At 46.1% G+C, this 20239-nt stretch overlaps 1 protein-coding gene across 2 annotated transcripts in view; it reads right to left on the reverse strand.

Annotated features, from left to right (window-relative positions):
• The window catches only part of LOC149469649 (phospholipase A2 inhibitor and Ly6/PLAUR domain-containing protein-like), a 26825-nt gene extending 14292 nt beyond the window's left edge, over positions 1 to 12533 (reverse strand). Inside the window, exon 1 of one of the 2 annotated variants that reach the window (XM_089668852.1) lies at positions 12164 to 12533. In XM_089668852.1, the coding sequence (XP_089524978.1) occupies positions 12164 to 12212 (49 nt within the window). In that variant the 5' untranslated portion in view covers positions 12213 to 12533. Of the gene's footprint in view, positions 1 to 2054; positions 2213 to 12163 lie in introns of those variants that run through there. The other variant, XM_089668851.1, reaches the window with a different exon arrangement.
• Positions 12534 to 20239: the final 7706 nt, after the last annotated feature.

A 20239-nucleotide genomic window follows, 5' to 3' on the forward strand; every position in this document is an offset into this window, starting at 1 on the left:
TTATTATTGTTGCTTTTTTTCTATCTCTCTCTCTCCCTCCTTCTCCCCTACCTCTCTCTTTCTCTTTGTCTTTATGTTTGTCTTACTATTGTTTTCTTCTCTCTCTCTCTCCTTTTTCTCTTTTCCCCATATTTTATTTATTTTTTGAAAACTGTCATTTATCTATCTACTCATCCAAACCCCCCCCCCCCCTACCCATATTCTTTCTCTCTCTCTCATTTCTTTCTCTCTCATTTCTTTTTCTTTCTTTCTTTCTTTCTTTCTTTCTTTCTTTCTTTCTTTCTTTCTTTCTTTCTTTCTTTCCTTCTTTCTTTCTTTCTTTCTTTCTCTTCCTTCCTTCTCTCTACCATCTATCTATCTATCTATCTATCTATCTATCTATCTATCTATCTATTATCTATCTATCTATCTATCTATCTATCTATCTATCTATCTCTCTTATCAAACAAATTGAGCGAACCTATCCTATCTATCCTTCTTTCCTTTCTCGCTCTCTCTCTCTCTCTATCTCTCAATCGTTCTCCCCAATCTTTCTTTCTTTCTTTCTTTCTTTCTTTCTTTCTTTCTTTCTTTCTTTCTTTCTTTCTTTCTTTCTTCTATCTACCCACTTTTTCTTTCTTTCCTCCCACCCATCCATATCCCTCTATCCATTTATCTATGTATCTCTATTTCTTCCTCTCTCCCTCCCTCCCTTCCATCTCTATCTCTCCATCTCATGCCTTTACGATTGCCTCATGCATACTTTCATACATGACATTTTCTTTGCAATTTTCCATGCCATTACCATCACACATCGCACAGGCCCTGTATTCAGCAATTCCTAATAATACGTCTGTGTCTGCCTTGCTGTTGGGACTTGCTCCATGTATTTCAGGTTTGGTGTCGGAGCCCTTCCCTTTTCCCAGCAGTGCTTGGTGCAGTCTGGGCTCTGTAGCAGACTGCAGCCATCACCTATGCAGAGCACCGTACATCTGCAGAGGGGGGACAGCCATGAGCAGAATCCCCAGCACTCAGCACGGGCTAAAAATAAGACGCACATCCAAAGCATCCCCGGGAAGAAAAAAGAATGCAAACCTCCGGCTGCAACTAGAATGACTGATGAAAGGCTCGCTGCAACGTATCAAGGTTGTCGAATGTCTTTGTGTTATAGATTATGCAATCTTTAGAAAAGCAAAGGTTGTTCAAATAGGGTTTTATGCAATACATACATTTAATAAACGTAGTGAAAAAAAAATGCATTAAAAAAAATGCAAAAATAAAAAGAATAAAAAATAAAAATAAATGAAAATAACAAAGAAATAGCAGTAATTTGAAAAATGTGAAAAACAAAATAATCCAAGAAAAAAAACAAAATAGAAATAATAATAAAAAATAAAAAAATAAATGAAAATGTGAAAATAAATATAAATATCAAACATTAAAAATAAATAAAAACAAATGAAGATTTAAAAAAAGAAACAGAAATGAAAAGAAATAAAAAAAAACATTAAAAAATAATAATAATAAAGAATGATAAAAAAAATACAAATAAATACAAATAATAAAAAATAAATACAACTGTAAAAATAGATATAAACATCAAAAATTAAAAAGTAATAAAATAATAATAAAAAATAAAAACAAATGAAAAAATAGATATAAACATCAAAAATTAAAATGTATAATAAAAAAAATAGTAAGAAATGAAAAAAAAAATTAAAGAAACTAAAATATACAAATAAATACAAATTTAAAAAAAATAATAAAATAGACTGTTAATTAATAAGACAAATAACTGCAATCAATTTTCCACAGAAATGATCAGAAATGCCCCCCCCCCCCATGGCTCTTATTGCTCTAAGCTGGCAGAAGGGCGTCAGCTATTGGTTACACATCACCACTGATCCCTGCACTGCCTTACTGAATACGCCTGTTAACCTGGCCAGTGCATTTGATGCAAGATATAAAGACGGGACCTATGACGTCATACATTTTAAAGGAATCATTAGAGGCAATCCTGCATTATAACAATTTAATTAAAGTCATGCTTCCCCCCCTCAGTGCATAGGACTTACCCCTGGCGATGAGGGTGGAGAGGATGCAGGTGAGTGCTATCAGAGTGCCCATGGTGAGGAGTGCAGAGTGGAGCAGGGCTGGGCAGTGTGTCAGTGTGATGCAGTGAGGAGCATACGGTGCAGTGATGTTGGATGGAGGGAGGATCCTGACAATGAAGCAGCTTCCAGCAGTAAAATCTTTTAAAGATGCAAGAATCTTCCCCAGCGTAAATGCCAAAAAATAGCTCAACCCATTTCCCAACAAGCCAGACACTTAAGTACAAGGGGCGCTTTATTATTTTTTTTTTTTCATGAAAAGACATAAAAAAGGCCAAGGCCAAAAATTGCCCAGCCACTGTTCTAGACCTTTCCTGGGCTGTCCTATTTAAAGGGCAACTGCCCTGCAGCACCATGTGGTTTCGTGAAAATGCGTTTTGTTTTTTTCTGATGCATGGGGGTACCATTAGGAATCAACAGCACCCCCCGCATCTGCTAAAGAGCAGCCAGTTTCGCCCGTGAGTCGGGAATTCGTGCGCTTTATGAGCATGCTCCCAAAACGCACATATGTGAATCTAGGCTCAGGACTCGCTAAACGCGCTAAAACGCACCGGCTCAGCACATCAAAAGCGTATAAAGAATAGCCCCCTTTAACCCATATAGAGCTGTTCACATCTGCATGCTGTGTTTTACCCTCGGTTCACACCTAAGCGTTTTCCGTAGCATTTTGCTATTTGCAGAAATGCACTACAGTCCATTTAACAGGGTGGCACAGTGGCTAAATGGTTAGCACTTCTGCCTGGCAGTACTAGGGTCGCTGGTTCGAGTCCCAGCCACGGCTCCACCTGCCTGGAGTTTGCATGGTTCTCCCTGTGCCTGTGTGGGTTTTCTCCGGGTACTCCAGTTTCCTCCCACACTCCAAAGACATGCTGGTAGGTTTATTGGATCCTGTCTAAATTGCCCCTAGTATGTGTATGTATGAATGTAAGTTAGGGACCAGGGGTGGACCGACCATTTGGGAACTCGGGCACTGCCCGAGGGCCTGGGGTAGGTACCTGGTACCTTTTTAATAGGCTTTTTGAGTTTGGGCAAGGACACAGGGGCCCCATGATCCCCTATTCCCCGAGGGCCCCATGAGTTGTCAGTCCGTCCCTGTATGTAACTATGTAACTTCCTGTCTACATGAACCTTCCAGCACCAGCTGCATACCATTGCTCTGAACCAGCCTTCTGATAATGCTAAACCTTTGGCATTAACTGTTCTGGATTGGCTAAAATGAATCCTGATTCTCTCACTGCATTCTTATGAATGAATAACATTCGACCTGGAGAGAAAATAGCCTAATAACATTTGTTTTTTCCCCAATTCGCACGAAAAGAATGTACATGCAGATAAATCACTCTAGCTCAAGTGAATGCTGTCTGGCAAGGTGACAGACAAGCACATATCTTCACTTAACCAGTTGCTGCCCGCCCACAGTACATTTACTGCAGGCAGGCGGCACGGGCAGGCTGGATTACATACATGGACATCATTCACTGGACAGTGGATTGTGGCTCCCGGTACCCGGCCGCTTTGCGCTGCCCTGGGATCATGTGATCGCCATGTCATCACATGATCACAATGTCAACAGAACCATTATGAATGAATTTCATTCATAACAGCTGTGGCAGGAATCATGAACCAGAATCATGAGACAGAAAGTGCAGTTAAAGTCACAACTTTAACCCCTTTGCGCCGGCGCCTCCCGGCCCTTTAAGGATTCCAGAAGGCGGGAGGTGGGGTGGGGTTTAGGATCATGTGACCGCCGTGACGGTGTCACATGATCGGGAAAGGTCCCGATTGAAAGGAGAGATTGGGACCTTTCCATAGGTACCGGACTTGTGTGCTGGGAGCGGGCAAGGCGCGCGCTCTCAGCACATATGTTCTTTTTTAATAGAACGCAAATGTGCGACCGCTCTGTGTCTAGGCCCAGACGCCGGGAGGCCGCACATTTGCGTTCGGCCGGTGTGAAGAGGTTAATGATATAGCAGAGATAACATAGATCAGGAATGTAGTCAAAGCAGAAGCCAGGGTTTGGATGCCAGAGCGGGTTATCAGACGAGCCAGAGTCAGGAAACCAGAAGTCAGCGTAGTCAGGAGCCAGAAATCAGGAACAGGAATCAGAAGAGAAGTCATCCAGACCGAGTTGTACACAGGAACACAGGCAGGGACACACTGGAGATCACAGACCACGCAAGTGCAAGGAGGGAATGAGCTAATCTGCTAAAATTGCAAAAAGGGCTGATTGTAGGCTGAACTAATGAGGCAGGTAAAGGTATCTAGGCGAGTCACAGCGGAGACAACAAGTAGCTGGTAATTAACCGACAGCTGAGCAGCTTTTGTGCACTGAAAGAAAAAAGCTGCTTAGTAGCTTCTCTAGCGGTCTGATTATGTCAGTATTTCTGTGCTCCAAGCGGTACATTTTTTTGCATGGAAATATGTCTTTTTTTTATTGTAGGCCTGTAATTCTTAGGAATAACTCACTGAAATCTGTCCAGACAAGAGTCTAGTAAACATTCCGGGTATGATAAAACTTGAAACACAAAATCATAAATTATAACTTAATAAATAATCATAAAAAATAATAATATAATAATAATAAAAAATTTTATTCAATAATATAATCAAACCAAAAACCACAAATATAGCGCCAAGTTCGCATATCGCTGAGCTCAGTTGCAGAATCGTTTTCAGTGTCTGATGATGAATTTCCCCCTCGAATCATTATCACTCAATTCTGCAAGTGGTTCTGATTTACTATCGCTGTTCTCTAGCCGGTCTAAAACCGCTTTTGACCTAAAGGGACGCTTTTTGGACGCCATGGACGTTTCTCAGTTTCCAGGCAGAAAGAACAGTAAAAATGCAGGCAGGGCGCCGGACAAAGCACTCGGGACAAAATGTATGTGAAATGGTTTGATACAGGAATGTTATACTATGTGATTTTAGTGTATTTAGTGAATGTCACTTTTTGACATTTTTAAATTTCCCGCCGTTCCGTCCCCCGTACGTCCCGACATCACAGGAAATGGAACCCAGGAGACAGATGCCGGCATCGGCCGGAGGAGATGGTCGGGGACACTGCAGGGGGGACATTGCGGGAGCGAAGGACAAGGTAAGTGCAGAAGGGATCCCAAAGCAACGCTGCAGTGTATTCCCGAGTGTAGCTCGGGGTTACCACTTGTGGTGCTGAAACTTTACCCCGAGCTACACTCAGGAATACCGTCAGGGGGGTTAAATAGCAGGAGCCCAGACCTGACAAGCTGTGATTCCTATAGTGATGCTGTGATTGGCCGACAGCTATCACATGGTACCTGGACCAATCACAGCACCCTGTACCATGTGATAGCTGTGGGCCAAATACAGCATACAATAATAATCAACTGTACACAATAATAATTGCTTCTGGGGCCACAAATACATTTCTTCTATACATTTGTGTATTGCACTAGGTCGGTGAGCTCTTGTTGGTTTTATTTTGAGTTTTTCAAACGTTAATGTTATTTCTTAAATGTATTGGTTGAATCCAGCATCGCTTTAAAAGTGCATGTGTAGCACTACCCCCTTAGGAGTTGCTAGAGATTTGGGTCCCCCTATAGTCCTGCACAGCCATTCAACACACATTCCTCACATACTTGCATCCAGAAGACAGTAGATAGTCCTTGAGCTTGGTTTTTTGTGGGATTTCATTAGGGGATGTAAGATGAGAGGTACATGGGATGCCCAAGGAACTGTAAAACCAACTTCCTGGAACTACAAACAAGTAGTCAGAAGGGTTTTCTCTTCTTGGAGAGCCATCCAGCCTCTCCTTGTGTACCTTCTCAGACCCCAGATGAAATCTCCTCCTCACACAGCTTCCTGAGGGAATCCCTGGCCAAGAGGTCCCAAAAGTTTGTATCTTAGTTGAAATCAGTCCCAGATGGGGGCTAGTCAATTTTCCCACCCAAATGAACTTTTCCCTTATCTGACCCAAGGGGTGTGCTATTACTCACTTAGCCCTCCCCGGCAAGCATGTGGGTTGGTGGCTGCCTTCAGCCATCTTCCACCCAAACTCTGCTGCTGCTGAGCAGGCTCAACCACTCTTAAGGGCTGTCCTGATCCCATGCCAAGCCTCCCGTTTGGGGATTGGCCAGGATCCCTTGAGAGTGCAGAAACTCCCCTGCTGCTGAGCAGGCTCAACCACTCTTAAGGGCTGTCCTGATCCCATGCCAAGCCTCCCGCTTGGGGATTGGCCAGGATCCCTTGAGAGTGCAGGTCAGCCACTTCTCACCCCCACCCAATGCTTCTGGAATCTTCCCCAAAATTCCAAAGCAGGGGGAAGTTGCAGAGAGCAGGTCTGCAGAGCGTCTCAGCCCTGACTGAAATTTGACCCCCCTCTGACTATCACACCAGGCTGCTGCTCAGCCTCTAACTAACAAACAATCAACTAGCTCCCCCTAGCTACCTAGGAGGGTGCTAAATGTGTATTTTATCAGTATACAATAAAGGCATTTCCTATTTAAAGCGGAGTTCCAGCTGAAAAAAAGAAAAAAGTCAGCAGCTACAAAAACTGTAGCTGCTGACCTTTAAAATACAGCCACTTACCTGTCCCTCGGTTCAGCTGTGTTCTCACCACCACTGGTTTCACCGGCTGTCTTCTCTCCCTGGTGCCGGCATCTTTAGTGTGGGCACCCGGCTGTGACAGCTTGTGGCTTCACAGCCGGGTGCCCACTACGCATGCGCAAGAAGCTCTGAGCTTTGTGACTGGCCCCGTAGTCTTCTGGGACCTGTCACGTGTCCCGGAAGACTACGGGGAGAGAGGAATGTCAAATTCCCCAAAGGTGCCAATCCTTAATGGGAAGCAGGGGACAAAACATTAAAGCGGAACTTCCCCTTTTGGGTGGAGCTCCACTTTAATGAACCCTAGAGCAATCAGTATCTATTCTTTTAATACTTGTAATCTTCTTAGTGCTGCATAGTGACTGTGCTTTACTGCTCCTTTTTTAAATGCAAGACCACTATTAATGCCCAAATGAGTACACTCCACTTCCTTAAACTGAATCTCTCCAAAACCGAGTTTCTTGTCTCCCCCCCCAGCCCGGACACCACCCCCCATTGACTTCTCCATCATGTCCAACAACGCCAATATCAAACCCGCCCCGCAGGCCAGAGTACTTGGTGTCATTCTGGACTCCAACCTATCCTTCCAGCCCCAAGTCCAATCTCTAACAAACTCGTGCAGACTCCACCTCCGCAACATCGCCAAAATCCGCACGTTCCTAACCCCAGAAACTACTAAACAGCTCATCCACTCCCTCATCATATCACGACTCGACTACTGCAACTCCCTCCTCACTGGCCTGCCTCGCCACAGGCTATCCCCGCTTCAGTCAATCCTGAATACGGCTGCCAGACTCATTCACCTTTCCAACCGCTCCGTCTCCGCCACCCCCCTCTGCCAATCCCTCCACTGGCCTCCACCCCCCTCTGCCAATCCCTCCACTGGCTTCCGATTGTGCAACGGATCAAATTCAAAATCCTAACACTGACGTACAAAGCTGTCCACCATACTGCCCCGAACTACATCACTGACCTAATATCCAAGTACCACCCAGCACGCACTCTCCGCTCCTCACAAGACCTCCTTCTCTCTAGTTCCCTGGTCTCCTCCTCCCATGCCCGCCTCCAGGACTTCTCCAGGGTGTCACCCATCCTCTGGAACTCCCTTCCCCAACCCATCAGATTATCACCTACTCTCCTCTCCTTTAGGCGCACCCTGAAAACCCATCTCTTCAGGGAAGGCTACCCCACCCCCTGCTAACTTGCCGACCTCCTCCACTCTTCCTACCACTCCATCCCCCACAGCTATCTCCTCCTGTGCCACCATCCCCTCCCTCCTAGATTGTAAGCTCCAAGGAGCAGGGCCCTCAATCCCCTCATGTTTTGCATTGTATTGGTATTGTTCTGTCACATGTTCTGTCTCCCATTGTAATGTACAGCGCTGAGCGAACTATTGGCGCTTTATAAATACTGTATAATAATAATAATAATAATAATAAACACTCCACACACCGTGTGCCTGCAATGAATATTATCATAGCCATTGTTAATGAAGGGGTGATTGCCATGAAAATATATATGCAAAAGCATAAATTGAAACAAAATGAAAACGTTTTCATCCCTTGTGACTCTGCCACCAATATATAAAATGACAGCCTCATATCAGATGAACAGACCTCAGACCTTCAGGGATCAGTTCACACGCCATGTAAAAGCTGTTGGATGACTGGGAGCCACACTACACTCCAGCAGAGATCAAGAGAATACAGCTGCATCCAGCTCCTCCACTCAGCATTCTGTTCGGTTCGCGGTCGAACATTCGAACCTACAGAAAGTTCGACTGTGAACTTCGAATAGGGACAATTTACTGAGCGGTATCTTACCACATCTGAGTATGCAGTAAGATATGGCTCAGCTATTAAAATACGGCATGAGTTATATTGTTAAGTCATGCGGTATTTTAGTAGTGAAGACGTTCTTTCATGTTTCAACGTCAAAAGAATTGTCGGCATTGCCCAACCATTAACAAAAAGAAAAAAAAACACATAGGGTCCCCCTTCCATCCATTCTAAGCCTTTCAAGTCTGGTATGGATTTTGAGGGGAAGCCCCATTCCAAAATTTAAAAAAATGGTGTGGGGTCCCCCCCAAAATCCATACCAGACACTTATCCAATCCCCCCCCCCTCCTGAACCATACCAGGCAACATGCCCTCAACATGGGGCAGTGCTTTGGCCAGGGGGAGCTCCCCCCCCAAAACACCTTCTCTCCATGTTGATGGAGACAAGGGTCTCTTCCCCACAACAATGGTCCCCTTTAACAAGGGGGCCCCCAGATCCCGCCCCCCCCCCCCACCCCATGTGAATGAGTACATGGTACCGCTAACTTTTCACAAAGAAAAAAAGTGCAAGGTAAAAAAAGACAGGAGACAGTCTTTGACAAGTCCTTTATTAAAAATAAAAATAAAAAAAATTCCCCCCCGAAGTAGATCCAATGTCAATCACGATGCCCGCCGCCAACGTCGACCTGATAAAAGAAAAAAAAATCCGCTCAGCCCTCGATGTTGGCTCCCGCCATGTGACAGTTCTTAAATAGGGTGATGACATCACCGCCTGTGCCCCCTTGTGACATCATCATGCCCTGTGATTGGCCAAAGCATTGCACCTGACCTGTGGTCTGGTGCAATGCTTTGGCCAATTACAATGCACTGTCAGGGTGGCAAACTCCCGTACTGTTCGGGTGTTCAACAAACACACAAACAGCCCATGTACGAGTTGAACTTAAGTTTGACTCGAACATGCAGCCCATCACTACAAGGCATGTTTTAGAATGACACCAAAGAAAACAAATGACAAACTCCACAGAGTAAAACTATTTCTACATTCTATTAGCAACAAGAAGTACTCATGTTTGGCATCAGAATATATGAGCAAAACAAGCACCCCAGCCACTGCTCAGTCCAGTAGCATAATGACATCAGTGGAGGCTCCTCCCCGTCATGTTTCGTCTTAGAAGACGTTCTCAAGGGGCTGCATCATTTTATACATTGGTGGTGGAGTCACAAGGGATTTTTGAAGAAGTTTTCATTTCGCTGGATCATAATTATATTAGAAATGTTGGACTTATAATCAGGGCCGTGGATAACGGGGTACCACCAGTCCTCCTGTACGGGGCCCAGGCCAGCAGCTATGTGAATCAGATGTGGGCAGGGAAGGTGATCAGCACAGTGTGGGGGGCAGTTACTGGAACCGATCCCTTGTGTGGCTCTCTCTGAAAGCTGGCTTCTTCTCCTCTCCCTCCCACTAGCTTTCAGCTGCTGTAGAGAGAGCCATACAGGGGATCAGTTCCAATAATTGCCCCTTCCTTTCCTGAATAAACACAATGAGTGATCGGTACTGATTACTCAATGTGTTCCTTCATAGCTGAAGCGTAGTAAACTGTGTTTTTCTGGGGGGGACGGGGTGGTGTGCTGTATGGGGCCCCGTGACTTCTGTCAGCAGCCCTGCTTATAATACATATTTTTTGCACTTTAGACCACAATAGGTATATATACGTTGTAGTTTTTAAGTGGTATATCGGGGTTACGGCTGAAGCTATCAGCCATAACACTGGTATTTTTTTTTCAGCAGCTGTTTGTCTTTCCAATAAAAGTGATCAGGAGGAGCAGCAGGAGGGGACGCCAGGCTTACCATTCTCACCGGCGAGCCCAGGGTCCAATCTGGCGGTTGCAGTGGCTAGACACTGAGGTGAGGAAAAACCACACTGTCTATGATCTAGGAGGACCGGAGTGACATATTGACCATCACTTCCGGTCTGGGCAAGATGTAAACTATTTTTTTAACTCATAGGATCTGGCAGCCAGCCTTGGTAAGTAACCCAAGCTGCCTGTCATTCACTAACCTTGGCCAGCACTACCCACAGCCCCTACCCACAACGATGGGGTAAAATTCCTTCCACTGACACCAACAATGGGGCATAATTCCTTACACTGACACCAACAAGGGGTCATACTTCCTTCCACTGCCACCAACGATGGGGTGTACTACAGATGGACCACTGTAGCAGCGAACTGTGGGCACGGAAGACAGAGGGGAGTCCGAACCCAGAGCACTCAGTAGGATACACAGCACTTGCGTGGCGCTCGCCCTTGTCCTGGCCCTGCAATTCTGCTGTGTCTCTTGTAGGGTACACTGATTCTCCCACAGCAACCAGAATCACTCCCTGCTGAATGCCTGCAAATTAAGTTAGTTGAGTTCCGGGATGCAGCCCAGACCTGAGGGACACCAGGACTCTTGGGAGGTATGGAAATTCCAGGAAGGCCTGGCAGAACTTCAGATGGTTGGGAGGTATGGAATTATGCCCCATAGTTGGTGTCAGTGGAAGGAAAGGTGCCTCATCGTTGGTGGCAGTGGAAGAAATTATTTCCCATCGTTGGTGTCAGTGGAAGGAATTATGCCCCATCATTGGTGGCAGTGGAAGGAACTACGCCCCATCATTGGTGGCAGTGGAAGAAAGTACACCCCATAGTTGGTGGCAGTGGAAGGAATTATGCCCCATTGTAGGTAGCAGTGGAGGGATTCATGCCCCATCATTGGTGGCAGTGGAGGGAAATAGGCCTCATCATTGGTGGCAGTGGATGGAATAGTGAATAGTGTTCCATTGTTGGTGGCAGCGACAGGGGTTGTGCCCCATTGTTGGTGTCAGTGGCAGGAATAATGCCTCAAGGGCTGTATAAAGGCAAGCAAAAGGCCTCATCTGGCCCTAGGGCTGCAGTTTGGAGACCACTGGTATAGAGCAACCATTTTTTCTTTTGGCTGTATTACAGTTGCATCATTGTGTTTTTTGAGTGCTGCTGTACAGATTATTATTATTTTTATTTTTTTTTTGCAGTAAGCACAGTTTTTTCCTTTATAGTTGTTTACATGAACAATTACACTCACTGGCCACTTTATTAGGTACACCTTGCTAGTATCGGGTTGGACCCCCTTTTTCCTTCAGAACTTCCTACATTCTTTGTGGCATTCCTCAGAGATTTTAGTACATATTGACATGAGTTACTGTTGCCTTTCTATCATCTCGAACCAGTCTGACCATTCTCCTCCGACCTCAACAAGACATTTTCCACCACACAACTGCCACTCGCTGGATATTTTCTCTTTTTCGGGTCTTTCTCTGTAAACCCTAGAGATGGTTGTGCGTGAAAATCCCAGTTTTTTAAATCCTCAGACCAGCCCTTCTGGCACCAACAACCATGCCACGTTTAAAGTCACTTAAATCCCCTTTCTTCCCCATTCTGATGCTCTGAACTCCAGTAAGTCAGCTTCACCCAGCCTAAATGCATTGAGTTGCTGCCATGTGATTGGCTGATCAGCAATTTGTATTAACAAGCAATTGAACAGGTGGACCTAATAAAGTGGCCGGTGGGTGTATGATCTCCAGATATGTATAGAAAATATTTCCATGAAAATATGGAACAGCAAATGTTATATCACAGCCAAAGTCACATGAAAAATGACCTCGATTAAAAAAATTTAATACCGCATGCAGTATTACTCACTGAGGGAAAGGACGGCAGACAGAGAGAGGAAAGTGAAGAGGCATTCCATGGCTTCAGCGGGGAAGACCGGTGTCGTTTTATGCCATTAGTCAGTCCCTGTGTTGCACGTCGGCCACCAGCCTGTTAATTTTGGCTCGTTGCAGTGCTTCCAGATATGTCCCTTGGACCGAGGCAGAGGGTAGGGGATTGGTTACAGAGGGTGACATCTACCTATTTGACAGTTGCGGTTGTTCCTGTGACTGTAACAAACAAGTAAAACCCTGCAGCAGGTGAAGACTGCAATCTGTAGAATTAGAAAACCAACTATGGGAACCGGAGACCAGCTTCCTGCCAGACTGGACTAAGAAAAAAGTCGACTGCCAGTAAATAGACCACGTCCTGCCCACTCGCGTGACACTTCCAATGGAGGGGGGGGGGGGGAGGGCAGGATAAAGCTGAACTCCGAGCAAACTGCTAAAGTTAAAAACAAAACAAAAAAAAAACTGTTTTAGCTGCCAATGGACTTATATTTCTGTCCACCCTCTCCTGAGATTTGCACAGCTCTGCCACACAGCACAGGGAGGGGATCTGATCTTTCTCTGCTAAAATTTCCCTTTCCCAACTGGTGATAACTCTCTCTCCTCCCATCAACCTGCTTGTTGCACTGCAGCCCAACTGGTTAGCAACTTGTGTTTATCATTTCTATCCCAAACTGAGCTCTGCTGCAGTTTCACTTTTACTTACAGGTCCCTGTCCCCACCCTGGAGATAGGAGAAGCAGCAAACTAATTAGCTAATCTTTCTGTTACTCTGCACTCTCCACCTATCAGTATGCTGCTGGTGCTGCAATACACCTGACTGGCTGCTTGTGCTGCTTATCCCTCTCCCAGTCTGGGCACTGCTGTCTAGGGGACTTCAGAGGCTCATTGGTACTTACACTTCTTATCACGCATTTGAGATTACAACTGTCTCATCAGGTCAGCCAGATCATCCAATAGTTTGCACATCCAGGTTGATGCATATCCACTATGACTATGTGCTAGAGCACGTAACGTGTCAGGGAGGAGCTACAGCGTCTTGACGTCACGTCGCCGCTGGCAGCCATCTTTGATACACATGGTCAGTCTCTTTTGCTTTTGTTTTGTGCACCCTGTTTTGGTAATAAACTCCTGTGATAAATACAGTATCACGTTATGTGGCATCCTTTCTTGGGCTCTCTGTGAGTCTAACCATTCACAGAGCCTATCTTAGAGGAAACCTGATGTTACTGTTACCAATTGGAGGACCCTGAAGGGGACAGGAACCTGGCTGTGCACACTATTGGATGATCTGGCTGACCTGATGAGACAGTTGTAATCTCAAATGCGTGATTTTATCGCGCATCTGGTGAGTGCGTAATTCACTTATTACCAGTCACACCATCCTTTACTCTGGAATAAAAGATTGGAACACCTATGCTGTGATCTCCTTTGATCCCCACGTTCAATATTTGGACTCTCACATATTTATCACTTTAACCACCTTGTGTGATTTTATAATTTTGCACTTTATATTTATTGTATTTTATATGTGATTATACCATCAGCACCTATATCACTATTTATGATTTGTCATTTGCACTATTGGCACTTTATATCTGTTATTTGATTTTGAATGAGCCATCATTCGCCATTTGCATAAACAAAGATGTCATGCTTACCTGCTCTGTGAAATGGTTTTGCACACAACAGCCCCAATTCTCCTCTTCTCAGGTTCCCTGCTGGTTTCTCCCCACCTCAACCCCCCCCCCCCCACCCCATAGTAAGCTGCTTGCTATAGAATCACTCATGCCGGCTCACTCCCCAGCCAGCTGTGTGTGTCCATAGACACACAAAGGGAGAGGCTTAGCCCCGCCCCTGCTCCCTTCTCACTGGCTGTGAAAGATATGTGCTGGGAGGGAGTATTTCAGCAAGGAGGGGTTGGATTTGTAATTGGAGGAGGGGGAATTTATGCTTAGGGGGTAAGCATGCAGAATAGAACTCGATCGTTTGGGGGGGTGGGGTTTGCTGGCACATAACGCTCATACATCTTGGTGGGGGGGTGAAGGGGGCGCAGTTTGGCATATTCATCCTGGGCTCTAGATTAGAGGTCTCCAAAAAATTTTAAATAAAGGGCCAGTTTAATGTCCTTCAGACTTAAGGGGGGCCGGACTGTTCCTAGGTGAAGAAATAGTTGGTGTCAGTGGGAGAAATTCTTCCCCATCATTGGTGCCAGTGGAAGAAATAGTGCCCCATTGTTGGTGTCAGTGGAAGGAATCATACACCATCGTTGGTGTGAGTGGAAGGAATTAAGCCCCATTGTTGGTGTCAGTGGGAGAAATTCTTCCCCATCATTGGTGCCAGTGGAAGAAATAGTGCCCCATTGTTGGTGTCAGTGGAAGGAATCATACACCATCGTTGGTGTGAGTGGAAGGAATTAAGCCCCATTGTTGGTGTCAGTGGGAGAAATTCTTCCCCATCATTGGTGCCAGTGGAAGAAATAGTGCCCCATTGTTGGTGTCAGTGGAAGGAATCATACACCATCGTTGGTGTGAGTGGAAGGAATTAAGCCCCATTGTTGGTGTCAGTGGGAGAAATTCTTCCCCATCATTGGTGCCAGTGGTAGAAATAGTGCCACATTGTTGGTGTCAGTGGAAGGAATCATACACCATCGTTGGTGTGAGTGGAAGGAATTAAGCCTCATTGTTGGTGTCAGTGGCAGGAATAATGCCTTAAAGGCCAGATAAAGCCAAGCAAAGGGCCGATGATAAAAAAAATAGGCTTCAGCGGGGAAGACCGGTGTCGTTTTATGCCATTAGTCAGTCCCTGTGTTGCACGTCGGCCACCAGCCTGTTAATTTTGGCTCGTTGCGGTGCTTCCAGATATGTCCCTTGGACCGAGGCAGAGGGTAGGGGAACGGTTACAGAGGGTGACATCTACCTACTTGACAGTCGCGGTTGTTCCTGTGACTGTAACAAACAAGTAAAACCCTGCAGCAGGTGAAGACTGCAATCTGCAGAATTAGAAAACCAACGATGGAAACCGGAGACCAGACTGGACTGAGAAAAAACTCGACTGCCAGTAAATAGACCACGTCCTGCCCACAGGCGTGACACTTCCAAGGGAGAACAGGGGGGGGGGCAGGCTGAACTCCGAGCAAACTTCTAAATAAAAAAAAAACAGTTTTAGCTGGCAATGGATTTATATTTGTGTCCACCCTCTCCTGAGATTTGCACAGCTCTGCCACACAGCACAGGGAGGGGATCTGATCTTTCTCTGCTAAAGTTTCACTTTCCCAACTGGTGGCAACTCTCTCTCCTCCTATCAACCTGCTTGTTGCACTGCAGCCCAACTGGTTAACAACTTGTGTTTATCATTTCTATCCCAAACTGAGCTCTGCTGCGGTTTCATTTTCACTTACTGGTCCCCGTCCCCACCCTGGAGATAGGAGAAGCAGCAAACTAATTAGCTAATCTTTCTGTCACTCTGCACTCTCCACCTATCAGTATGCTGCTGGTGCTGCAATACACCTGATTGGCTGCATGTGCTACTTATCCCTCTCCCAGTCTGGGCACTGCTGTCTAGGGGACTTCAGAGGCTCATTGGTACTTACACTTCTTATCGCGCATTTGAGATTACAACTGTCTCATCAGGTCAGGCAGATCGTCCTGCCCACTCGCGTGACACTTCCAATGGAGAAGGGGGGGGGGCAGGATAAAGCTGAACTCCGAGCAAACTTCTAAATTCAAAAAAACAGTTTTTTGGATTTATATTTCTGTCCACCCTCTCCTGAGATTTACACAGCTCTGCCACACAGCACAGGGAGGGGATCTGATCTTTCTCTGCTAAAGTTTCGCTTTCCCAACTGGTGGCAACTCTCTCTCCTCCTATCAACCTGCTTGTTGCATTGCAGCCCAATGGTTAGCAACTTGTGCCGCCTCAACCTCCCCTCCCCCCTCGCAGTGACCCCATAGTAAGCTGCTATAGGAACACTGATGCTCACTCCCCAGCCAGCTGTGTGTGTCCATAGACACACACAGGGAGTGGCTTAGCCCCATCACTGCTCCCTTCTCACTGGCTGTGAAATATATGTGCTGGGAGGGAGTATTTCAGCAAGGAGGGGTTGGATTTGTAATTGGAGGAGGGGGAATTTATACTTAGGGGGTAAGCATGCAGATTAGAACTCGATCTTTCGGGGGGGTTGCTGGCACATAATGTTCATACAGTGAAGGAAATGCATATTTGATCCCCTGCTGATTTTGAATGTTTGCCCCTCACAAAGAAATGATCAGTCTAAAAATCGAATGTTCGGTGTATTGTAACACTGAGAGACAGAATACAACAACAAATTCAGCAGAAATGCGTCTAACAAATGATGACTGATCTGCATGTTCATGAGGGAAAGAAGGATTTGATCCCCTATCATTCAGCAAGATTTCTGGCTACCAGGTGTCTTTCATACAGGTAACAAGCTGAGATAAGAAGCAGTCTCTTAAAGGGAGTGCTGCTAATCTTCTTTTGTTACCTGTATAAAAGACACCTGTCCACAGGAGCAATCAAACAATCAGATTCCAAACTCTCCACCATGGCCAAGACCAAAGAGCTGTCCAAGGATGTCAGGGACAAGATGGTAGACCTACACAAGGCTGGACTGGGCTACCAAACTATGGCCAAGCAGCTTGGTGAGAAGGTGACAACAGTTGGTGCAATCATTCGCAAATGGAAGAAACACAAAACAAGTGTCAGTCTCTCTAGGTGAGTGGGCAAACATTCAAAATCAGCAGGGGATCTTTGGCTCAGAGGAAGATGTTCTGCCTCGAAACGCGTCAGCCACTTGGAGGTCTACAGTCCCCCAATAGCCACCATCTAGGGAGATTGGACCATGCTGTCTTTTTTTGTGATGTGCCTTTGATTTTATTCTTTTGTGAGTATACTACTTTTTATTCAATAAATCTCATTTTTAGAAGGTAGTGGACTAGGCACGTGCACCCTCTGTTTCTTTGCACAAAGCAAAGGGCCACATCTGGCCCCCCGGGCCGCAGTTTGGAGACCACTGCTCTAGATTACCTTGTCCCGGCACTGCACAGAGCTTTTGTGTTCTACCGGCAGAGGACCTTCCCTGACAGGAGAACATAATGATATGAGTTGCCGGTGTTGCAGCAAGATCTGTCCCCCGTGAAGATCTGCCCCCCTTCACACAACTGAGCATGTGCTAGTTTCAGGCATTAGCAAATGATCGCCGATCTGCTCTGTTACACTGTTAACCCCTTTTATGCTGGATTGCAATTACACTAACCGCTGAATCCCATCCCTGGGATCACTGCCGATGACGATCCTACCGCAACATGTCGCCAAGCTGCGGGGGGTTGTGACATGGCGAGTACACTCACATGTGGGGGGATCAGTGACATGGGGGGGTCATAACATGTTTTGATGGTGCAGTTACACGTGGGGGCCAGTCACATGGGGGTGGGGATTTGCATCAAGTGAGGCAGATGTTCACGGTGGACTGAGGGGGGTGGGTGTTTGCGTCAAGGGGGGGGGGGCGATCTGCATGTGAGGTTGCTGCTTGGGGGGGGGGGTTGCTTGCATCAAGGGGGGGGCAGATCTTCACGGGGTACTTATCCTGGGGTGGGGGGGTAATGACAAGGGGGGCAGATCTTCACGGGGTACCGATCTTGGGGGGGGGGTAATGACAAGAGGGGCAGATCTTCACGGGGTACTGATCTTGGGGGGGGGAATGACAAGGGGGGCAGATCTTCACGGGGGACTGATCTTGCTGGGGGGGGAATGACAAGGGGGGCAGATCTTCACTGGGGACTGATCTTGCTGGGGGGGCAATGACAAGGGGAGCAGATCTTCACGGGGGACAGATCTTGCTGGGGGGGGAATGACAAGGGGGGCAGATCTTCACGGGGGACAGATCTTGCTGGGGGGGAATGACAAGGGGTTCAGATCTTCACAGGGGACTGATCTTTCTGGGGGGGAATGACAAGGGGGGCAGATCTTCACGGGGGACTGATCTTGCTGGGGGGGAATGACAAGGGGGGCAGATCTTCACGGGGGACAGATCTTGCTGGGGGGGAATGACAAGGGGGGCAGATCTTCACGGGTACCGATCTTGGGGGGGGGAATGACAAGGGGTGCAGATCTTCACAGGGGACTGATCTTTCTGGGGGGGAATGACAAGGGGGGCAGATCTTCACGGGGGACTGATCTTGCTGGGGGGGGAATGACAAGGGGGGCAGATCTTCACGGGGGACAGATCTTGCTGGGGGGGAATGACAAGGGGGGCAGATCTTCACGGGGGACAGATCTTGCTGGGGGGGAATGACAAGGGGGGCACATCTTCACGGGGGACTGATCTTGCTGGGGGGGAATGACAAGGGGGGCACATCTTCACGGGGGACTGATCTTGCTGGGGGGGAATGACAAGGGGGGCACATCTTCACGGGGGACTGATCTTGCTGGGGGGGAATGACAAGGGGGGCACATCTTCAAGGGGGACTGATCTTTCTGGGGGGGAATGAAAAGGGGGGGCAGATCTTCACGGGGGGACAGATCTTGCTGCAACACCGGCAATATTTGGTGGCACTAATCATTCAGGAAAAACCCAACAGGCTGGTTGTACACAATTCGATCGATGGGCTGACTTATGTACAACCAGCCAGCCCATATGCAGATCGAAATTTGGCCAGTCCCTGCTAAACAGACTGAATTTCGATCCATGAATGACCGGTTCTACAGCACTTTATCCGATCGTTATCAGTAAGCTATCTACGATGGTGCTCCTGGAGCTTTTAGACGATTACAACACACTGCTAATGTTCACCATACATTGCCGAAAGTATTTATGTCAGTTACTGAATACTGGCAGTCATGGCAGGGCTTGCCCGAGGGCTAGGCAAAAGGGGCGACTACGTTTGGTGCTCAGCAGGAGGTGGGGCAAAACAAAGGGCAGGACCTACAACCTTCAGTGGTGAGATAGCTCAAAGCTCCTGGGAGGACCTTGTTCCTGCACTGATTGATGGTATTTAATTGGAGTTCGTTTTTCTATATCACCACCAGGCAGTGCAACTGTACTAGCACAATAGTATACATTTCTGTAGTCCCAACTAATGGAGGAATTGTTTATTTATGATATATATATATAATTATTTGCAGTTGTGCTCAAAAATTTGCATCCCCTGGCAGAAATGGTGACATTTTGGCATTGATATTGAAAATACGACTGATCGTGCCAAAAAAAAAACTCTTTAACTCCTTCACGGCTAAGGGCAAAACAAATCTTAACGCCTAAGTAAAATTTTACAACTTTGGCATGTGGTAGTAAAACCGTACATTATTATTATATTATTATACAGGATTTATATAGCGCCAAAAGTTTGCTCAGCGCTTTACATATCACAACTACTTTGTACATTCAGGTGAATTATACCTTGCTTTTTTCAGGACAAATTGGGCTTTCATTTGGTGGTAAATGGCAATGGATGTCCCCTGATTTTGTTTTAAATTATCAAAGGAAAACCGTCCCAAAATAGTAAAAAAATAATATATTTTTTTTTTTATTCAGCTGTGTGTTACTACTATAACTTGCCATGAAAAAACAACCCAAAATACATTTTCTATCTCTTGACGATCACAGTGATACCATATATGTGTATGTTATTTGTTGTTTGTACCTGTAGTACAGCCCAGAAACAATAGTGCGGATTTTGTTTTTTGTTTTGTTTTTTTACTCAAAATACACTGACACTGATATCAACTTTAAAAAAATAAAAAACAAATCTTGCCCTATGACCCTGACCTTGACCCAAACACTAACCCTGGCATTGAACTAGATCAAAACCTTGATCCAAGTATTTCTTTTTTCTTTTTTTTTTTAATATTTATTTATCTTTTAGACCCCTGATGTCGCATTTGCCTTCCATTGGAGCTAATGGAGTGCAGATTGTGCTCCATTAGCTTCTATCCTGACCACAAAGGCCAGGGAAAGTGTCTCTAGAATACAGATGTGACGTTTTACACGCCACTTCCAGGTTCATTCTAGCTTGGGAGATCAGTGAAAGGATGTCCACTGG

The sequence above is a fragment of the Staurois parvus genome, unplaced genomic scaffold, assembly GCF_062004578.1.
Source record: "Staurois parvus isolate SC_StPar_1 unplaced genomic scaffold, SC_StPar_1.0 ptg000065l, whole genome shotgun sequence".
Classification (NCBI taxonomy): Eukaryota; Metazoa; Chordata; class Amphibia; order Anura; family Ranidae; genus Staurois; species Staurois parvus.